This window comes from Apiospora marii (assembly GCF_038362585.1).
Source record: "Apiospora marii strain CBS 49790 chromosome Unknown utg000004l_segment0_segment1, whole genome shotgun sequence".
Taxonomy (NCBI): domain Eukaryota; kingdom Fungi; phylum Ascomycota; class Sordariomycetes; order Amphisphaeriales; family Apiosporaceae; genus Apiospora; species Apiospora marii.
In genome coordinates this window covers 297,200-314,437 of record NW_027117376.1, presented here as the reverse complement: position 1 = coordinate 314,437, position 17,238 = coordinate 297,200, and the positions used below count along the sequence as shown (strand labels likewise).

Sequence of the window (17,238 nt, the reverse complement as noted above, 5' to 3'; positions counted from 1 at the left end):
CTAACTTCTGGTATATCTAACAATGCAGAGGCGTCGCTCAAGGAGGTACTTTACTCATAGCTCAATATACCAACACTACACTATTTCTTGGACTCAAAACATTCTCTTGGAGAGCTTTGGAGAGTTACAAGAGGTTTGGCAATATCAACGTTTCTTGGCCAGTATGGAGACCGCAAACCGATCTTCCCTGTTCGTTGATAGCGATGTACGCATTCCCTCAGCGCCGCCGAGCCCGGAGATCAAGTGTGAGCCACTGGACGAAGATGACCTCGTCCCGCAAGGCTCGCTGGGCATGGCTTCAACTGCTCTTGCACAGAGCCTTGTGCCTCGACAAGGTTTTGCACCTGCGACTGCTGCATCTGCTTCTGCAGCGGTGGCAGGCAACCCCAGCAAGGATCTGGGTCAGCACCGACTAGGTCCCGAATGGAATACAACACAGCCGATGAACCACCCTGGCACGACTGCTCCGCTCCCAAGACCGTCAGAGTTCCGACCACGCCCTGTAGCCCCGGAAGTATTCACTCATGCTGTATTTCGGCCACATTCAATAGGTCTGCCGGAGAGTTCGGTCGGGTTCGGGGCGCCAGTCCCAAATAATGCTCGGCAACAGCAACGGCAGGAGCACAACTACCGCCGTCAGTGTTGGCGCCAACGACTAAGGCAATCGCGAACTCCGGAGCCACTCATACCAGACGCCTCGAAGACCGCGCGAGAGACTCAATTTTACCTTGGAGTCTTGAGGCAGCACGATCCGCACGAAGTCACTCCACGTGCCTTCGTTGAGATTATGATCAGGGCCGCCATGCGTGACCATGAGACAGCGGCGGAAATCAAGAGACTCGGCTTGCAGAAGACACTTGGTCCCAAGCTCCAACCCCAGGCCCAAGCAGCGTCAGTAAGTCATATCCGACCGTCGAACATGCAGCCTAATGGTCTTTTCTATCTGCAACCTCCTGGGCTTCAGAGACCGCACAACCTACCTTGTAACATGCCTCCTCCGTCTGCACCTCCGACCACATCTTACTCTCAAGCCACACATCAGCCTTCGCATCAGCATTCACGGCAGCCTTCACCTCAGCTTCATACCATGTCTCACTCGCAGACCACCCTACAAGCTCGGATTGCTCCTCAAATTGCACCACAGCCTTTGCCACAATCTACCCCTGTATCAGAATCTCCGACCATAGGTACTTGGGCTCATGAAAAACCAAGCAGCCAACAGGAGGAAAGGGTATCCGAGAAAGTCCAAGACGCAATCGATGACCACGCTGGCGCGGAGGAGGACGACTCCAGCAGCGATAAAGACGCCTGCTGGCTGACTCGCTACGCCGGTGAGTATGGGAAACTCTCCGTTCGTGAAATTATTGAGCTGGCGGCTGCTCAACAAAACTCACCAACCCAGCATCAAGACTCTGATCCCAAGCCTCTAGTAGAGAAGTCCTCTCCTCTGCAGCAGCCTCGATCACCGGGACCATCGTCTGAACTTTCTTCCAACTCTCCGGTGGCTCCTGTGGCTTCCCTCAACGTCCAAGAAACCAAACCCTCGTCAATTGCTCCAAGAAACCCCAGTCCGCGACTGGTTGAGCCGAATCCGCAACCAGTTCGACCCAGTCCGCAGCCGGCTGGATTCAGTTCGCAGTCGACTAGGTACAGTCCAGCACGAGCCCCAGAAGACCATCGTGACCCTCCTAGCATGCTAAAGGACGAACCCATCAACTTCACATGTATGCTCGACCAGGTGGAGGCTGAGCTGGGGTGGACCGGAAAGTACGACAAGCCCAATTACACGGAGACCCGGCTGAGATCCCTGGCCGTCCTGGCCGCCAGCCAGATCGAACGGATCCTGAAGAAGCTGGACGGCAAGATGGCCAAGCACGCGTCGTTCGCTAACCGCGTGCACATCCTAACGGTGATGCGGGAAATTGTCCGGGCGGTCATACAGACCTCGACGAGATCCCGCGTCGGCGACGAGGCGCAGAGGCGCCTGGCACACTACCAGGCCCAGTTCCTCGCCGCCGTCGACAAGTTGACGGGGGGCCAGAGGAATAGGCTCAAGATCTTCGAGGGCGGGCTGTGGATGCGGGAGATGCAGGACACGGTGGACCTCGCGGAAGGGATGGGGGTGTCTGGCGACTTGGAACTGGCTATCATCCGGATCGACTGCTAGGACTAGTCGGACAGGAAAGATTGCTTATCGTGGTTGCTGCATTTGGGCGTTATGGGGGGTGTGATAACAATCTAGAGAAGCAGGAGGCAAGGCGTTGTCCTGGGGGCGGGCTGGGTTGACAGACCTGCGAGTACCTGATACCATCTTGCTTGATTTGCAGCCTTGGATTCCCCTCGCTTACATCGAGTTTCAGAGCCAGGCATTAATAATAATAAGTTCCCCTCAGGAAACCAGCTGCCTGCTTTTGTCTAGTGTGAGGTGTGATAGGGGCCTCCAACATCAAGAGCGCGGTGGGGTCCGACGTTCTCGATAGCTGACCCAATCCTCTCCGTATTGACCGATCCAATCATAAGCCGACCGGCGCCTGGCCCCTGGGACCTCATCCTTGCCCCGAGCCCCAAGTATATAGAAGAAGCTGCTCCCACCTTCCCTTTGCAAGACCTATTCCCACTTCTCCTCCCATTTGTGCGTGGGAGCGGACATCTTACCTAGGGCTGTTGAACTCTTCCAACTGCCCATCCCATCCATTTACCCGCAACTTCGTGCGGTGTTGTTCTGCTTACCCCTGATTTCATAAACCTATCTTCGTGTTCCTCTGTTGTTGGTTTATTGTTTTTGGACGTTCTCCTGAATTTTTCGTAAACCGGGCTGATTTTTAGAAGGTGAGATTTTCCCCGCTTCCCCAGTCGGTTACCCGTTCATTCCCCGTCTAGTCATTCACTGACCCTGAAGGGAAAAAAGGGAGAAGAGCAACCAAAGAAAACAACAGACCTTTTTCAAGTAGCCAGACGAAGCTTCATCACCATAATGGCGATTTTCGCGCAACTCCATGAGATCCTGTTGAGTCTCATCAACCCGTGGCAGTTCATGTTTCTCGCGGCCTCGTTTTTCCCCGGCACGATCGTCCGCCTGGTCCGGGACCGCAAGTTCGGCGTGCTCCTCTCGCCGTCCCAGCTGAAGGACGCCTGGTTCAGCAACTTCTGGGACTGGTTCGCGCCCAACCTCCGGCTGAACGCCGGGGTGCGCGTCATCCCGCTGCTCGAGGGCCGCACCACGGGTGGCCGCGTCGTGGAGGAGCCCGTCGGCCCGGGCATCGGCGGCACCGTCATTGAGATCGGCGCCGGCAGCGGGAACTGGGTCGACGTCTTCTCGGATAAGTATCTGCAGCCGGTCGCCGCGGCAGAGGGCGGCAGCAGCGGTGCCGAGGTGGCAGAAGCAGCCGCAGGAACAACCGCTACCCAGCGAGGAGGCGATACGCAGAAGAAGAGGAAGAGCGCGCGCGAGCCCGTCACGCACGTCTACGGCGTCGAGCCCAACCGCGACCAGCACGTGAGCCTGCGCCGCAAGGTCAAGGAGGCCGGGCTCGAGGGCGTCTATGAGATCGTGCCTGTCGGTATCGAAGATTTGGGCGACGCGGCCAAATGGGGCGGCCGCGTCGAGAAGGGCAGCGTCGACTGCATCGTCTCCGTCCTCTGCCTCTGCAGCATCCCCGCGCCGCGCGACAACGTCCGCGAGCTGTACGGCTACCTCAAGAAGGGCGGGCGGTGGTACGTCTACGAGCACGTGAGGAGGGACGAGGGTTTGGGTATGCGGGCGTATCAGGGTGAGTTCTGTTTTGTTTCTTTCCGTTTGGCTTCTTCTTTGGATCTGTACACGCCCGGATCCCCTTGGCATAGGGGCCGATAAGAAGAAAGAACCCTCAACCCCCTCTCACCATCTTTCTACCTTTTATTACTATGTGGTTCACCATTTATCAGAAGAAGCTTGCTAATTCGTTGCGTTCTTTCCTTCGCTGACTGTAGCCTTCGTGAACCTGTTCTGGCCCCATTTCCTGGGCGGCTGCCAATTGTGTCGGCCTACTGAGCAGTGGTTGCGCGAGGCTGGACCGTGGGAGAAGATTGATGTCGGCCATCCTGAGGACGAGCAGTGGCATCACACGCTGCCTCACATTTTGGGAGTTTTCACAAAGTAATTGGAACTGTCATACACACATAGATAGGCGGGTGAAGAAGTTTTGCGTGGTAGACAGTCATGGCTCGCTAGTGTTGGGTTGGCATGGCGTTCTCCCAACCATAGCCGCTTACTGCATAGTAGAGATTACGGAATATTTGCTAGAGGCAATTGAGCAGTATCATCCACATAGTCATTTCAGCGTTGCTGGGAGATTTTGTTTCTCTTTTTCAAGCTTCCGAGCTGATGTACGGTATCTAGTATATGATAACGGCTTTTCCTGTCAATAAGCAATCAAGGCTTGGTGGTGTAGTTGGTTATCACGTCAGTCTAACACACTGAAGGTCCTGGGATCGAGCCCCAGCCGAGTCATGAATTTCTCTTTTTGCCGTTGTCGCATGTCAATCAGTTTGGCAATTAACTCCTTGATAATTGATGTTCTTCAAGATATCGATCGGGATATGGCCGGACTGAGCTGCACACGACAACATATTTGAATTTCGCATCGTGTTGTCTTTTTGCAGTCGCATCTACGAGATCAGCTTTCTCGGGCAACCAGGAAAAGTCTTCTTGGCACATGATGTCCAAAATCTTGATGAAGCACCGCATATGCAGTCTATTGCCCTATCATCTGAAATCCCGGCTGCGACGGATCAATATATGACGGATCAATACGGAGATATCGTGGTTGGGGCCATACAGCAGTTGCGTTCGGTGAAGGCTCGGCCTCTCCCTCCATCTGTTCTGTGGTGGTCTTGCTACACCCCAGGTCTACTGTCAATGGCCAGTCAATCACCAAAGCTGGGCAACTGTCGCCAGCCCCCTTTTTTTGTCGTTGTCGTTTGTTGCTCAATTTCCGGTGTGTATGTATATGTATGTCTCTCCATGCCGGTAGTTGATGCGTTGTCAGCCCAGGGATCTCCGCGAATTCTAAAAAGGTGCCTGGGCATGCCAATCCCCCGCCCGCATTGCCTGTTTCAAGAGTTTGGGCTGTTCTGACTGGACGCCACGTCGAGCTGTCCTTGTTTTTTGCTCACCCTTTCGAAACTGTCACCTCGTTGGCGGCAGATCGTGGTATGATCTCATACGACCGCAACGCCCTTTCTGGCTCTGGCGCTTGACTGCTTCTTTTCCTTGGCTGCCAATCCACGCCAAGCTAAGGCAGCTGAGCTGGCATGAAACCCGATCGCGAGATTACCTTTCGCCGAGCTGGCTTGCTGGAAGCATCCGTGGTCACCAGTCCCCCTGGGCGATCGCGAAAAAGGCAGTCCTGTCAGTCCAAGGCAGGGCTGCTGTGTCCGCGCAAGAAAGACATGGGTTGTTTCTCGCTGTTCCTTTTTCGTTGTTGGTTGCTGTTCCATGGTAACACCATCTCTGGAATGAATGACTGGCTGTGGTGGCATGCTTCTTGCAGGTTGTTGCAGGTTTGCTTGGACTGGCAAGCCTGAACACCTCACTTCTTCTCCTGGCTTGCCGTTGGTTGGGCTGTGATGGCGCAGCGTCATAGTTGCTCATGCCATGCGTTATTGCCAATAATGGCTGGCGAATAAATACCAATCGTATTGCCAGGCCTCTCTCCCACCAAGACATCACCAGTTTCTCTACGTTTTATTCTCACATATCTATATCTCAAGGATATATAAGTGACGGACTCCCCCCTTATCGCATATACTGCTTTACGGTTGGCACAACTGGTCAATAAGATTTGCTAGGACAACAACATCGATTAGAAGACACCCCTGAAACCGCCAAGATGATCTTGACCGACCTCGTTGGCATGATCCTGCGCCTGGCGGAGCTGGCTTTTGCCACCATCGTCGCCGGCATCAACGGACATTACCTCCACCGGATGGACGGAGTTGATAGTTGGAGCCTGGGCCGGTTCATCTACACCGAAGTCGTGGCCGGCATCGCCATCTTCCTCGCGCTCATCTGGCTCTTTCCCTTCAGCGGAGCCTTCGTGCACTGGCCCATCGACATTGTCATCTCCATCTGCTGGTTCGTGGCCTTTGGCCTGATCGTCAATGTAAGTCTTTTTTCCTCATTTCAACCCCAGGTATGACCGGCTTCTGATGATGCTAACACGCGACAACGCAGCTCATCGGCGACTCGTGTGGCGGCGTCTTCGACTGGAATGGGTTGGCGTTCCGCGGCGTCGGCCAGTGCGGTAACTGGAAGGCCGTCATCGCCTTCAGCTTCCTGTCGGCCATCTGCTGGCTCGCGTCTGCCATCATCGGCATCATCTGGGTGCGCGACCACGAACGTCGCGCCTACCGACGCCGCACCTGGGGCCGCTCTCGCGTCTAAGTGGCAGGTCGCCGACCCAGCCTATGCAGCTCCTGAGGCCGAGGAAACGGCAACCAAGCTGTGATCATCGGCCAGGCATTCGCTGAAAGGCTCTGACGATGGATTGTTCTACCGCTGGCCCCTGATTTCAATACCCACGATAACTACGGCATCATGTGCCTTCTTTACCTTCTATTCATTTTCACCACCACAGCCTGATGAGGAGCATGTAATGGTCGAGCAAGGATTGGCTTGTTGGAAACTCTATGCACCATGATTTATGAATTTGATACCCTGTACTGCCCACATTATGTACTTAAGATACCTCAGCTGGCGTTAGTTGATAGCTTCCGATACTCTACATCAAGACAGAATTTTCTGGTTGATTGTCACACTGAAGTACGAACTGGATCCAGTATACGATGTGTCTAGTGGTATGCGTGCCCAAAGGACATGCCTGTCTGTGTCTTGAGCCACACTTCGATATGGTACTCTGATTACTAACAGGCAATCTTTGCCATGGAGCCATTCCTTCCGCAGCAGTACATACCGGTAACCGCCCAACTGCCCACAGGTTCACTTGACTTCTGCAGCATATCACTTGGCGCAGAACGCAGGATACGTCATAAGCCTACCTGAGCCCCACGACGAAGTTGGTGGTGGGCAAGATTGAAAATTTGAGACATGGTAGGTACAGTGTGCTTTGTTGACAGGTCGTATGTATGTATGTACAGTTTGACTTTGGCGGAGAGACGCCCGAAAAACGAAGGTTCGACAACGACCTGACATCATTGCTTCGTTTCCCGCGTTGGAGCCTGTACGACGATATGAATAATCGTATGTCTGCCTAGCACCATCAAGCTACCCCTCCCTCCTCTCCGGCTCAGGGGTTGCATCCGTGAAATCCGACATCCAGTTTGTATCTGCGTATCTTCTGATTGCTGCGATGGAGGGGTTGGTCGGTAGGTACTTACTGCTGCACCTCCTTGCACCGAATTCGATATGTTGCAGTTGGCGATGTGGCTGGTGAAAGACGCCACAAGATGCTGATCGGTGCAAGTGTTTGCTGCATAGCCACAAAAATCTTGGCATAATTGTGGGAAAGTAGGAAAACCTCCCCGAAAACCTGGCAGTCAATGACCGCATCGCTGGTGGGGTTTCCCGTAAGGCGCGTCAGCTGCACATGGCACGGGGTGACGGGTGACGCCACAAGCTAGCAAACTGCGTGTTGTTGATTCCGTTGCAGCAGCTGCACGCTGCACGACTGCATGCGCTTCGGAGTCCATGCCAATGGAGAGTCGGGACTCTTCTCTCTCTCTCAGCATGTATGTACATACCTACAGTACCTCGTGGGCCTAGTGCCGTCTAGCCGGATGTCCAGAGGGACGCGCAAGCCACACACCATCGTCGATCTGGGAACGCGAGCTGGTTGGGCCCTGCCGTACGTCACGCCAGCGGGTAACCCAACCCACTCTCATATCCGATTCTTTGATCAAGGTCCACCCGCAGAGATGTTCCTGGAGAAGATCGCGGAGTTCTAGGCCCCTCAAGCCCCCCTCCATCTTCTAAGCAACACACAACCTCTTGAAGTGAGCACCAGTTGCCAGTTTCCTTGACGGACAACAAGCTTGCAAGGTACCTGGCTTCACAACTCTGCCGCCACCAAAACCTAATTGCTCTGTAGTCAAGGTGCATTGCTACTGTACTACTACGCACGCGCCGGTGACCAGAGAAACCGAGACTGCTGCAGTGCTTGCTGGCATACCTGGCCGGGGACACCAGCAGCGAGAATGTAGATGGCTAGCATACCACGACCTCTCCACGCTGATTCCCGTGCCCCATGCTAAACACCATACAAGTCGATATGATCGTACCGGGTTTTGATACGGAGTAGAGCTGACTGGTCAATGGGTGTGGCATGTTTCCCCTCACTACCTACAGTAAGGTTAGGTTGGAGCTATCCAATCCACGATGAGCTATGTTAGGTACTGTATGTTGGTATCCATCCAATCTTGAGCCGCAATAGGAAGGGCCTGTCTGATACCCCACAGCTGCCAGGTTTCAGGACCTTTGCTGTTTGATTTGCCTCCTAACATCTAGGTAGCCAGGTAGCCTTAAACGTCACCGCCACAGATCCAAACAGTGCTTGGTGTCTCACTATGACGCGGGTTACGCATGGCCCAGCTCTTGAACGCCCCAACGACGCAGCCAAGCTAGCCTGCCACCCTGCTAACGTGGAGGTCGGCAGGTACGTAGCGCCTCCTGAAGCCACAGGAACGTGCGAGCTAGGTACTTCTGAAGCTACTTCCTCCCTGCTGGGCCCGTTCCGGCGTTGCAAGTCACAGAATCTGCCAACTGGCGGGGGCGGGGTTGAAAGGGAAGAAGAAGGTTCGGGAGCATGTCAACAAAGACTCTGGCCACTCACAGCTGGGGGACCCCTTCCGGACTAAAAGCACCGGCCGATATTCCAATCTGCATGACCCAAACAGGAAACCGTGGCCCAGTGCCATTGAGACTTATGACGACGATTTGATCTAAGCCGACCCCCTTTGGTCTGTCCAACAGCCCGTGGCCTTGGAAGTAGCATGTTTGTTACATGGGCATGTTGGGGTTGTACAATACGGATTACTGAGGGAGGAGCTGAGAAACGCACACCAAACACTCAGGCAGGAGCAATCCCATCGTACCCTTTGCATGTCCGTCAGATCGAGATTTCCACAATGATGCAACAGCCAAACCAAGGAACAGAGAGAGAGGCCTCAAGCCCTTCAAGGTCCTCTCCTGCCAGTACATATACGACACTTCATCCCCCCGAACATCATCATTCTTCTCTCGTCATTATCATCCTCACTCACACAACCACATTTGATACCCCAACCCTACAAACAAACCAAACCACCTCTTTGATACCCATACACCACCAATAACAACTTAACCAAAACATCACCATGTCTTCCATCATCAACAAGGTCAAGGACGCCGTTAAGGGCGACAAGCAGCACGAGCAGCCCGAGGGTACCCACGGAACCCACAACAGCAAGACTGCCAACGCTGCCGACCCCAGAATCGACTCAGACCGTGACCACCGTGCCAACCCTGCCGGCACAACAGGTCACTCTTCTACCACTGGTACCGGCGTTGGACACTCTGCTGGAGGTGTTGGTCACTCAACAACCACTGGCACTGGTGTCGGCCACACCACTGGAAACGAGGGTCCCCACAGCTCTTCCATGGGCAACAAGGTAGACCCCAGAATCGACAGCGACCGCTCCGGTACCCACGCTGGTAACTTGGCCGGTCAAGGCTACACCGGCGCCGGCTCCGCTCCCGAAGGTGTTCACGGCCCTCACTCTGGCCGCGTTGCCAACGCCGCTGACCCTCGTGTCGACTCGGACCGTGATGCTAGCCGCACTGTTGGCAACACCTACGGCTCTTCAGGTACCGCTGGTACCACTCACACTGGTACTCACGGTACTGGCATGGCCGGCTCCGGCGTTACCGGCTCTCACGGCACTCACGGTACCCACGGTACCACTGGCACCAGCGGTATGACCGGCTCCGGCATGACTGGCTCTGGTATGACTGGCTCCCACGGAACCCACGGTACCACTGGCACCAGCGGCATTTCCGGCAGCCACGGCACTTCAGGTCTGTCTGGCAGCAACCACGGCCCCGGCATGACAGGAGCTGCTACCGGAATGACTGGCGCGGGAACGACCGGCCACCAACAAGGCATCGCCGGTTCCGGAAACCCGGTAACTGGAGGCCAAGGCCACACTGCCTACAACGCCCCAACTGGAACACACGGCACACACGATAGCCGGATGGCCAACGCGGCTGACCCTCGAATTGACTCGGACCGTGACCACCGCGGCGCTCCCGGTGGAAAGGGCACATCGCACATGGGCTCAGGTCCCGGTCCAGCTGAGAAAACGGCAGGCCCGCACGGTTCTGATATGATGAACAAGGTCGACCCTCGCGTGGACAGTGATCTGGATGGTTCGAAGACTGTTGGCGGAAACAAGACTTACCAGTCGTAAGCCGACTCGGACTCCTCATCGAATACTTCCCACGTGCTGATCGAGTACGTCTAGGACTGGTCACAAGGACCCCCATGATGCTGCTCAGGTCCCTCCTTCAGTGATGCAGAAGCATGTTGGTGCCCCCGTAATGGACCATGACGACCACACTCATGACCGCGAGCGGAGACACTCTACGCAGACTCATCAGGAGAAGCACAGTGGAATTTAAATTCCTGGTGTGATGGAACGGAAGAATGATTAATAGCTATTCTGTACGATACCACATTATTACGACTAATGACAAATTGAGACTATCTACCTCGACCTCACTCAACCTCACTGTACCTCCATGATTGCAATACGTGACCTTGAATTGTGAAATATTATTTCTATAACTACCCTGAACGTTACCCTCGAACCTACCCTAAAAGCTACCCTGGAGGATATCCTTGAGTGTTGAACTTGGAGCTAATATCGTGCAGCACCTGGAACACTGCCACATACGCCAACTGCACATGTTTGTCATGATGGCTTCCGACAGGTTACCAAGACTGATTTCCATTTGATATCCCAGCCGTTCCCACCATGCTTTTCCCGCAAGTGTTCGATCATGACCTTGTCCATAATCGCGCCTCCGTCCGTAGCGGCAGCCCGGCGGCTATCTTCGGACCAGTAACTCTGCATCATCCACTTCCTCATCATGTCAAAGGCCCCGACGAAGTATTCGGCGCTGTCGATGCGGCTCGCGTGCTCGAGCGTCTCGACGCGCACGTCTTGGAAGCCGACGGAAGCGGACGCGAGCTCGGCGCGGAGGCCGGCCGGGTCGATCCACTGGTCTAGGCCGTGCACGGCCATGGGCACATGGTCGGGCATCAAGGGGGTTGTTTCCGCGAAGGGAAGCGCGGCGAAGGCGCTGCGCATGTCGGGGATCCAGCCCGTGTTGTCGGCGGCCCAGACGGTGAAGGCGAGGGTGCCGTTCGGGCGGAGGAGGCGGTAGGCTTCTGGAAGGAGGGAGGAAGTAAGGTTAGCGGGGGACGGTTTGTGGAAGATGGTGAGGGATTGTTGATCGTTGGAATGGTGAGGATGTGGCTGACGGCATGGAGTAAAGGGGTGGAAGATGAGAAGAGGGTGTATGGACGTACCTCGGAGCGCGACGTCGGGTTTGGGGATGATGTGCATGGCGAAGTTGATAACCACGTGGGAGAAGGAGTTGGCTGGTAACCCTGTGTCCTGCGAGTAGAATGATGCTTTAGTACTGGGCTTTTTCTACCGGTTGAGTCTGAGGAAGAAGGGGCAAAAAAATAAGGAGAGATAGCAACCAACCCCTGGTGTCACTACCCATCATGAAGAATAAAGAAAGCAAAGAAAAGAAAAGAAACGCACCTGGGCGTCCACGACCGCAGTCTCAACCGTCCCCTTCCACTCGTCCCTCTCGGCCCGCCACTTGACGATGTCGACGAGGTTCGCGTTGAGGTCGGCGCAGACGAAGCGGCTCTCTCGCAGCACCGCGGGCGACACCTGCTTCTGCAGCAGGCCGGCGATGAGCCCCGTGCCGCACGCGTCGTCGAAGAGGACAAAGGGCTCTTCCTTTTCCTCCTCTTTGTTCTTGTCCTCGGGGTCGCCGCTATCGTCGCCGTCGCCCGGTGGTAGGAGTCCCGCCTGCTGGAGGAGCTTCTCGCCGGGGAAGCCCATGACACGGTCCATGGCCTGGATCATGGCCAGCTTGGCGTCGTCGTTCTCGGCCGTGACGGGCACGCTGCGGAACTGGTCCTGCAATTTCTCGGCCAGGCTATTGTCGTTGTCTGGTGCGAAAGGGGCCATGGCGGTGGAGGAAGGAGCAAATAGATGGATGCCTGACAAAGTAGTAGACAAATGGGGTCTGTGGTGAGTGCGGAATTGGAGGGGGCGGCGGCGTGGAGAATAGGGGCAAGATAGTAGTAGTGATCGAGCCGATATGGCGAGACGAGTCATCTGAACCATTAGATCTAGTATATGTTTTGGCTGTTGCTAAAACCCACAACTCGGTTGACATAACCGCTCTTTATAGACTGATGTTCGGATACAAAATCAGACATCGACCTTGTACAAGTATCCGCAAAGTCTCCGGGGAGCACAATGCAGACACTTGAATGTCTCCGGTACGCGACGAGGTAGGGTTACGCCGGCAAACTCCACATGTAAGCCTTCCCCAATTTCGGTATGAGAGATCTCATCTACCTTCATGGGTGGCGGAGGGGCACCGATTTTGTATCCGGCGACATAAACTCTCTCCAAAGAATGCAGTGTCCAATCGGTTCAGCTCAAGTATCACGATCACAGCTCACCAACGACTAAAGAATGAGATCACAAGAGGTATATAGATGTAAAAAAACCCCTTCCTGTCTGAAGAAACAAACATGAAAAAGAAAAGAAACAAGCAAGTACCGTCTCTATCAAAGGCTTCGTTCGCTACTATAGGAAAGTTCGTAAATCGTGACATGTCGTGCACACATAGTCATCCATCCGTAAATGCCACTCTCAATACTTCTTCCATCCACCTTCACATATCCAAGAAAAAAACATCTAACCCCCGAAGTCAACTCACTTGAGATATGCATCGTCACCACGATGTCGCCTACGCCTTGTGTGCCTTGGCCTTTCCGGTTCGTCCTCCGACTCGTCATGCTTTGCATCCTCGACCGCACCCCTGACACCATCACTCTTGGGTAAATGAGAGATTACGTTGCCCAGAATCCCCAGAAGGCCTGATTTTCCCTCAAGGAGACTCCCGACGCTTTCCGCCATCCGATTGACCATGTCAGCATCGGTCCCGCCAACACCCCATGCGCCTTGCATTTGCGTCCCCCTGTCTCGTGGTCGATACTCGAAACTTCCTCCTCTAGACGTCCACCGGCCTGGATCACCAGGCTCGAGCGGACGACCCGAGGTATCAAAACGGTCAGGTAGCACTTCCACATCATTCTCCTCCGATGAAAGATCCGGGTCTCGTCTTCTCCCACGTCGATGGGACAAAGTACGGTCCGAAGAGAGGTCTGAGTCGGAATGCCGGTCTTGAGCTTCGTGAAGTTTCCGCAAAGTCTGGCTGGATTGTGGAGATAAGGGTATGAAAGAGACGGATTTGTTTGCGGCAAGTGACGCAGGTGGTGTTGCAGGCTCCGAGCTAACGGAAGGAGACCTGCTCAAAGGTCGGGATCGACGTGACCGTCGGCGGCGGGGCTTTAGACCATCTAGCATACCAAATTAGATTCACGAACTTGCCAAAAGGGTGGAGGGGTAATGAGATGGGGGGAAAAGAAACATCTAGTTTCGAACGACACGGGGGAACATCACACCTTGTGCAGCAGCTCCGCCAAGGTCGGGGGCAGTACGAGGGGAATGGTTTGGATTGTCACCGCGACTCACCGACTCTGGTGCATTAGGGGGGAAGGGATTCCGAGGCCCTCCAGCCGGAGGCGCAGGCGGTGGTGGGTAGTCCGCTGGGTTGTAGACAGGATGAGGCGGGTAGGCGTTGACGTTCATCTGCGAAGGGTTGGGGTAATGAGTAAAGCCTGCTGGCCCAGGCGGTGGCGGCGGTCCAGACGGCCCTGGTGGGGGGCCAGTGGTGTATGGCTGAGGGTAGCCACCGGATGCAGTTGGGGGCGAAGGAGGTGCCTCCGGATCGTATTCGTAACCAGGGTAATAGCCGCCAGCGTCGGATTCTTCCTCGTAACCTAGTAGATGGTTAGATTAGTTGAATGGGGTTGATGACTGACGGAGAAAAAACTTACGCTGTCTCTGTCGCTCTCGGGACCGTCGATCCCGTCTGCGCTCCTCCCTCGGGGGTCGGCCATCCTCAACTTCGTGTCGCTCTCGCTCCATCGATCTACCTATCGATCTCTCCCGTGACTGTTCGCGAGACCTCTCCTTTTCCTTTTCCTTCTCCTTCTTGACATCATTGTACTTCTTCAGCCCAATCGCCGCCGCACCGGCCCCCAGGACTCCAGCTGCAGCCTCGCGCAGGCGACTCTTGCTCCTCTGTCGCTTAATCTCGGGGTCCGATGCCACGGAGGGCGATCGATGGCGGCGATGGCGAGGCTGGCGCGCTTCACCAGCCGACACATAGCCTGCCGGAGGCGACAAGGGATCGTTGCCGTACTCAACGAGGCCTAGTTCCCGATTAGCGCCCTCTCTTGTGGTGAAGGACCGGGCCCTTGACCTGCTGCTGCGGCTGTGGCTGCGGCTACGGCTACGGCTGCGCGACGAGCTGTACCCGCGATGATGACGATCTCTATCAGAGTAGTACTCATCATCATCTTCAACCTTCCGCTCGCGTGCCTCCTTCTTGTCCTTATGACGCTCCCACAGCTTACTTGCCGCAGCCCCTGTAAGGGATGCTGCCGCAATTTCGGCTCCTGCATGAAGAAATGGTCAAACCAACTGCCACAACCCAAATGCCATCATGATTGATACTTACCTGTTCTAACCTTCGACTTGCTTCGAGATTTGCCACGTGACTTGCTTCGGTAATGCTGCACCAATCCAGCAACCGCACTGTGACGCCGAATGTTAGACCATACTTCAGATGACTGGATTACAATCAGAACTGCCTGAGTTGCTTCTTAGACTTACCCAGTGGCCGCAGCAGCCTTCGCCACGCTCGACTTGCTACGCTTTCTGCTCCGACTGGTTCGACTGACAGTACGACTGACTCGGCTCGAAGAGCGAGAGTACTCGTCAGAGTATCGACGTCTGGCGCGACCTCTCGTGGCCTCCTCTTTTTCGATCTTGTTGCTTTGCATATACTTGAGACCTCCGGCAACAGCAAGTGCAGCAGCTCCCTATCGTTTCAGTTAGCATCGAACAAAACACCAAGGCAATAGGGTTTACATACCAGCGCAAGGCCTGTAGTTATTCTTGATCTAGATTTGGATCGTGACCGGTGGCGGCGGTCATCATAGTCATCCTCGTAATCTCTTTCCTCATAGGCACTCCGGGCCCGGCGGATGACCTCGGTTCCCAAAGCTCCGAGGGCTGCACCGGCTAACACTTTCTTGCCTCGGTGCTCAGGCAGATCGCCCTCTCGATCGCGACGGCTGGCCAAGAATGCTGACAGGCCAGCGCCAGCCAGAGCACCCTCGGCCAGATGCCGCTTCTTATGATGATCCGAGCTGGAGCTACGCTCGCGGCGTATGATGGTCCTCTTGACGTAGTAATCCTCGTCCTCCGAGGGATAGTCTCGACGGTGGCGACGGTCATATCGTTCCATGGCGTAGTCATCTTTGTGGCGGTTATCGCGCTCCTCGCGGCGATAATAGTACTCTTCGGAAGGCTCACGTCGAGCGATCTGGCGGTTGTTCTCTCGGAGTACGATGTAGCCCGGCTCGGGACGCTCTTGGTTGATGATCACAGGAGGCGGGGCAGCTGCTTCCTGAACGATAATTTGCTGAGGCTCCGGGGCTTTTTGGCGGATTACAATGGGCTGAGGGGGAGGGTCCGCCGGAGTATAATACTCGGTCTCCTTGGTATATCGCTCGACGGCACCTGGGTGGTCGTGATGGCTATAGTGATCATGGTCGTGATCCCGCTCTACGTGCTTCTCGATTCTCATGTCATCCACATGGTCGCCGGACCTACGCTCGATATGCTTTTCTATGCGAACATCCTCATGGTCATCCCAAGGCATCCGAGATTGACGGTCCCAGTAATTGCGCGGTGGGTCTCGCTCGATAGTCTCACGAGACTCGCGGATAACGGTGGTATTGTCCCGGTGGTCGCGGCGGTCGGGTTCTCGGATGTAGTCCGTTTCTCTCTCCCAGTATCGATCCTGGTCGCGGTGACCAGACTCGTCACGCTCAATCCTCTTCTCTACGACGCGGCGCTCGCGCTCCACCGGAGGGTCGAAAGAGGACCGGGGTCGCTCGGGCAGATAGGTCTTCTCGGTTCGGCGATCGACCTCCACAACTTCTCCAGAAGGACGGCCGGCATGGGAACGGTTGTCGCGGAAGTCGTCCCGGGTAGAATACCTAGATCGTCGATCGTCGTCGACTTCGTCATAGCGCTCGACTCGTTCAACACGAGATGTAGAACTCCCGCCGCCACCGCCAACCTTGTACCGCCGGACTGTCGTGCTCTTGTACTTGTCTTCGTCCGACGAGGGGAATCGTCGTTGCGAGCGTACCGGTAGTCTCGCTCATAATACGACGACATCTTGCAGCGTCGTGACGCGGGGCCTGCGAGGGACCGCCAAGATATGTCACAAAATACGTGGGCACCCTGCAAAAATAGAACGAATAGTGTGGAAGAAAGACTGGAGAGTCCGAAACACGGGGAAACAGCAAACAGGCGCCTGCAGATCAAACAGACTGGCAAAAGGCAGTATATATTCGGAAAAAAGAGGCCAGGCCGGTGATGTGGTGTGGTATAGTAGACAATCTGGAAAGGGCTGGAAGAGGGAGCGGGGATGATAGTATGTCATGCAGCCGGAGTTGGCGGGGCTGGTTGGGCAGAATGGTAAGCCTCTCTTTCCCCCCCCATCCACACACTGCCACTACCAAGACCACGGGACGGGCTGGCGGCTAGTGTTCAGGTTTGCATTTCAATTCGGCGATGACAGCGTAAGACGAGACGGGGACAATGTGACTGAAAAACTGCCAGCCTGGCCCATCCCGGGCGATTTGAGTACGTTGGTAGTGTGTACGCCACCAACCCTTTGATACATAAGGACCAAGCAACCGGCCGTGTTGAGAGTGTGTTTTGATGATTGTTGGTTGCCATCGACTAATCTTGGCCCGGGTCGCTTGCTTGGTTCTCTCCCGTTCGCCTGCATCCTGGCGA

At 55.2% G+C, this 17,238-nt stretch overlaps 6 protein-coding genes across 6 annotated transcripts; 4 read left to right on the top strand and 2 right to left on the bottom strand.

The window, feature by feature from the left end:
* Positions 1–163: 163 nt before the first annotated feature.
* PG985_007081 (uncharacterized protein) lies at positions 164–2,167 on the top strand (the record flags this gene model as incomplete). Its single annotated transcript, XM_066826850.1, has 1 exon — positions 164–2,167. One exon carries the CDS (start codon positions 164–166, stop codon positions 2,165–2,167), a length of 2,004 nt encoding a protein of 667 aa, XP_066684525.1.
* An 807-nt stretch (positions 2,168–2,974) lies between these two features.
* PG985_007080 (S-adenosyl-L-methionine-dependent methyltransferase) lies at positions 2,975–4,139 on the top strand (the record flags this gene model as incomplete). Its single annotated transcript, XM_066826849.1, has 2 exons — positions 2,975–3,770; positions 3,970–4,139. The coding sequence occupies 2 exons, from the start codon at positions 2,975–2,977 to the stop codon at positions 4,137–4,139; spliced, it is 966 nt and encodes a 321-aa protein (XP_066684524.1).
* Positions 4,140–5,870: 1,731 nt separating this feature from the next.
* PG985_007079 (uncharacterized protein) lies at positions 5,871–6,424 on the top strand (the record flags this gene model as incomplete). The annotated part of the gene is made up of 2 exons (XM_066826848.1): positions 5,871–6,143; positions 6,215–6,424. 2 exons carry the CDS (start codon positions 5,871–5,873, stop codon positions 6,422–6,424), a joined length of 483 nt encoding a protein of 160 aa, XP_066684523.1.
* A 2,927-nt stretch (positions 6,425–9,351) lies between these two features.
* On the top strand, positions 9,352–10,443 carry PG985_007078 (cell surface protein; the record flags this gene model as incomplete). The annotated part of the gene is made up of 1 exon (XM_066826847.1): positions 9,352–10,443. One exon carries the CDS (start codon positions 9,352–9,354, stop codon positions 10,441–10,443), a length of 1,092 nt encoding a protein of 363 aa, XP_066684522.1.
* Positions 10,444–10,947: 504 nt separating this feature from the next.
* Positions 10,948–12,246, bottom strand: PG985_007077 (uncharacterized protein; the record flags this gene model as incomplete). The annotated part of the gene is made up of 3 exons (XM_066826846.1): positions 10,948–11,426; positions 11,568–11,655; positions 11,809–12,246. 3 exons carry the CDS (start codon positions 12,244–12,246, stop codon positions 10,948–10,950), a joined length of 1,005 nt encoding a protein of 334 aa, XP_066684521.1.
* A 759-nt stretch (positions 12,247–13,005) lies between these two features.
* Positions 13,006–16,588, bottom strand: PG985_007076 (uncharacterized protein; the record flags this gene model as incomplete). The annotated part of the gene is made up of 6 exons (XM_066826845.1): positions 13,006–13,652; positions 13,758–14,135; positions 14,193–14,816; positions 14,879–14,955; positions 15,034–15,242; positions 15,296–16,588. Coding segments are annotated over 6 exons (3,228 nt in total), but the record flags the coding sequence as incomplete, so codon positions are not given.
* Positions 16,589–17,238: the final 650 nt, after the last annotated feature.